The sequence below is a fragment of the Entamoeba dispar genome, genomic scaffold, assembly GCF_000209125.1.
Source record: "Entamoeba dispar SAW760 scf_1105229463811 genomic scaffold, whole genome shotgun sequence".
NCBI lineage: Eukaryota > Evosea > Mastigamoebida > Endamoebidae > Entamoeba > Entamoeba dispar.
The window spans coordinates 1-3,420 of NW_001855879.1; the positions used below are offsets into that span (position 1 = coordinate 1).

Below are 3,420 nucleotides of genomic sequence, written 5' to 3' on the forward strand. Positions count from 1 at the left end.
TTCATTATTCTTAAATTCATCATTCAATTGTTTCTCTTTACATTAAATAATCAATATAATGTGTATTTAATATTATTGAATTACTCTATACATCATTTGTTCATTTGTTAGTGAATTGATTGTATTGTTATTATGTAATGATGATATAAGTTAATAAATTATCATAACTCATATTCCATCATTGTACAAATTATAATTGAAATCATTGGCATTAATGATGATTGATTCTCTTTCTATCTTCTTATGAATTGAATTTCATTAAAGATAAAGAAAAATAATATTCTGATCTAAAAATACATAAAAAAAAAATAAAAAGAAATAGTAATAAACAATAGTAAAATACTATAATAAATATAGTTTTGATAATAGTTTAATTTTTAATAAAATAAACTATTTTGAGTATTATTTAATTAAAATACTCAAGATTCATAACTTAAAACTATTTCAACTTTAAATCAAGAATGGAACATACAACAACATCAACCAATATCAATAATAAATCAAGAATGAAATTAGGATATAATGAAATAATGATTGCATCAATGTATTTTAATGATATTAATGATTTTATTAATTTAGAAATAGGAATTAAAAGATTTCAAGGAAATATGGAACGATTTCATTTTAATCCAATTCCATTAAATGAATATTCAAGAAAATTATTTACTAATATTGAAACATTTCATATTTATAATTATAATGATAAAACATTTAATGATGGAAGAATATTTAAACAAGTAACATGGTATTTAGTTGATTATTCAATATATTTATTCAAAAAAGAAAAAGGAAATATATGTAAAAATATAGAATATACAAAATATGATAGAAAATCATATGGGAATACAATACCATCAGAAGTTAAATCACTTGGATATGAATGTTTTAAAGATTGTTATGAACTAACAACAATTAATATACCAACATCAATTATTAAATTAGGAAAGTATTGTTTTTATAAATGTTCATCATTAAAATCAATTAATATACCATCATCAGTTAGTAAAATAGAAGATTATTGTTTTAACGATTGTTATTTACTAACATCAATTAATATACCATCATCAGTTCGTAAAATAGGAGATGATTGTTTTTTTGAATGTTCATCATTAACATCTATGAATATAGATTGTCTACAGTTTGTGAGTAAAAAAAGAATATTTATGAATGAAGCAGTGTTAGTTAGTATTTCAATACCAGAAAATCTAGAAATAATCAATGGAAAGAATATTTTCAAGAAAGATATTAATGAATTTATTATTCCGTCTTCAATTAGTAAATTAGGAGATTTGTGTTTTCACAAATGTTGGTCATTGATATCAATTAATATACCAACAACAATTAGTAAAATAGGAGATTATTGTTTTAATGGATGTACATCATTAACATCAATTAACATACCAACAGTAACTTGTAAAATAGGAAATAGATGTTTTGAAGGATGTTCATCATTAATATCAATTGATATACCATCATCAATTAGTGAATTAGGAGATAAATGTTTTTATGAATGTAGATCATTAACATCAATTAATATTCCAACACCAATTACTAAATTAGGAGATTGTTGTCTTAATAATTGTTATTCATTAGAATCAATTAATTTATCATCATCAGTTATTGAATTAGGAAATTATTGTTTTAATGGATGTACATCATTAACATCAATTAATATACCATCATCAATTACTTCATTTGGATATAGATGTTTTTATGGATGTGGATGTGAAGAAGAATTAAAACAAAATAAAAGAATACCAAGCTATTGTTTTGAATAGTGATATGAATGAAATAAAAATACAATAAATGAAATACAATATAATTTGAAGTAGAAATAAATTATAATTGATTATCATTTATATTATTACTCTTTTCTTATTTATTCTTTTTGATATTGGTGTATTATCATTTAGAATATGTTATTAACACAATCTAATAATTAACAGTTAAAAGTATAGTATTAATGATTTATGATAGATTATTTATAAAATAGTTAATTATGTATTGAAATCAATACTATCAATATTGTCTAACATCTTACAAAATATGTTTATTATGATGGAAACAATGTTATATAATATCAATCTTATTCTTTATTTCAATGTTTTTGAATTATTTAATCATTTCATTTTTAATTCTTTTATTAATTTAATCTTCTCTACATGCACTAACACACTGATAGAAATAACTACTTAGATTAATGTTTATCACTTTTGTTATACTTTCTATTTGTTCATTTCTTATTTTCTTATTTAACATTACATTTAATCAATTATTTCAATTTCATTCATTTATTATTTTATTTCTTTGTTTTCTTGTATTTTTCTTTATTTATTATTTATAATCTTGAGGGTTCGAAGGTAGCACGTCAGAGACACCACACACTCCACTAAAATATTTCCATCCTTCGAATTACTCATGAGGACTGGTTATAATGTTGTATGTAGTTAGAAAAACATCTTACCCAGTATTAAAAGAATAGCAGTGTTTATTAATTACAATGATAGATATCATTGATAATAAACGAATGGGTATTTATAAAGATGGTATTGTTACTTGTTAGAATACAAGTATAATTGATAATATAAGATTATCAAAGGAAAAGGGTCTTGTGGTTGATTCTAAAAAGAATATTAGCCAATAGCAATACAGTAATAATTGTATATTCTCCTTAAAATAATAAAATGAAGAAAAAATTTAAACCCATCAAAATTAAAAAGAAATTAAATAATGAATATTTAAATAATGGATATTTAAAATACTCTATTCCACATCAAAAATGAGAAAAGAAAATTCTCACAGTTCAACAACTAGAAGCAAAGAATAAGCCAAAAGTTAATGAACAAATACTTTTAAAGCAAAAGGATTAGTTAATCTCCAGTGAACAATGAACAATATAAAATATTTCTATTAATACTTAATTAACTAATTTCTATTAATTTTATTTATTATTTCTTTTATATATTTTATTTATTATTATATCATTTCTTTTCTCTTATTATTTCTTTATTATTCATTTGATTTTCTATCTTATATCTATATCATATGAAATTAATACTTATTATTTATTATTTATTACATATTATATACTAATCATATAACATCTATAACTGATTATATAATAAACATTGATAATAAATTATATATATAAATAAAAATTATAAAAATAAAAATGAATAAAATAAATTGCATAAATAAAATAATGTTAATTATTTTGTATCAATAAATTAAACACTTTTTATTGCATATTTCTAATTTCTGTAATAAAAAATACATCCATTATTTCATCATTATTTTCACCTTTTATTATCTCTTTTTGAATTATTCATTTTTATCTTCTTTCATTTTATAATCTCAACATTCTACTTTTATTCTTTTCATCTTCTTCTACTTCCTAATTTCACTTTTTTCTTTCATGCC

General features: G+C 20.4%; 1 protein-coding gene across 1 annotated transcript, besides 9 other annotated features; it reads left to right on the forward strand.

Annotated features, from left to right (window-relative positions):
* Positions 1-288: 288 nt before the first annotated feature.
* Positions 289-418: a sequence feature (AT_rich).
* Positions 419-506: 88 nt separating this feature from the next.
* On the forward strand, positions 507-1,778 carry EDI_050570 (uncharacterized protein; the record flags this gene model as incomplete). Its single annotated transcript, XM_001741628.1, has 1 exon — positions 507-1,778. The coding sequence occupies one exon, from the start codon at positions 507-509 to the stop codon at positions 1,776-1,778; it is 1,272 nt and encodes a 423-aa protein (XP_001741680.1).
* Positions 1,779-1,789: 11 nt separating this feature from the next.
* Positions 1,790-1,867: a sequence feature (AT_rich).
* Positions 1,868-2,110: 243 nt separating this feature from the next.
* Positions 2,111-2,153: a sequence feature (AT_rich).
* A 31-nt stretch (positions 2,154-2,184) lies between these two features.
* Positions 2,185-2,332: a repeat region.
* A 19-nt stretch (positions 2,333-2,351) lies between these two features.
* Positions 2,352-2,936: a repeat region.
* Positions 2,937-2,940: 4 nt separating this feature from the next.
* Positions 2,941-3,077: a microsatellite.
* Positions 2,947-3,124: a microsatellite.
* Positions 3,125-3,133: 9 nt separating this feature from the next.
* Positions 3,134-3,199: a microsatellite.
* A 101-nt stretch (positions 3,200-3,300) lies between these two features.
* Positions 3,301-3,420: part of a microsatellite that runs on past the window's edge.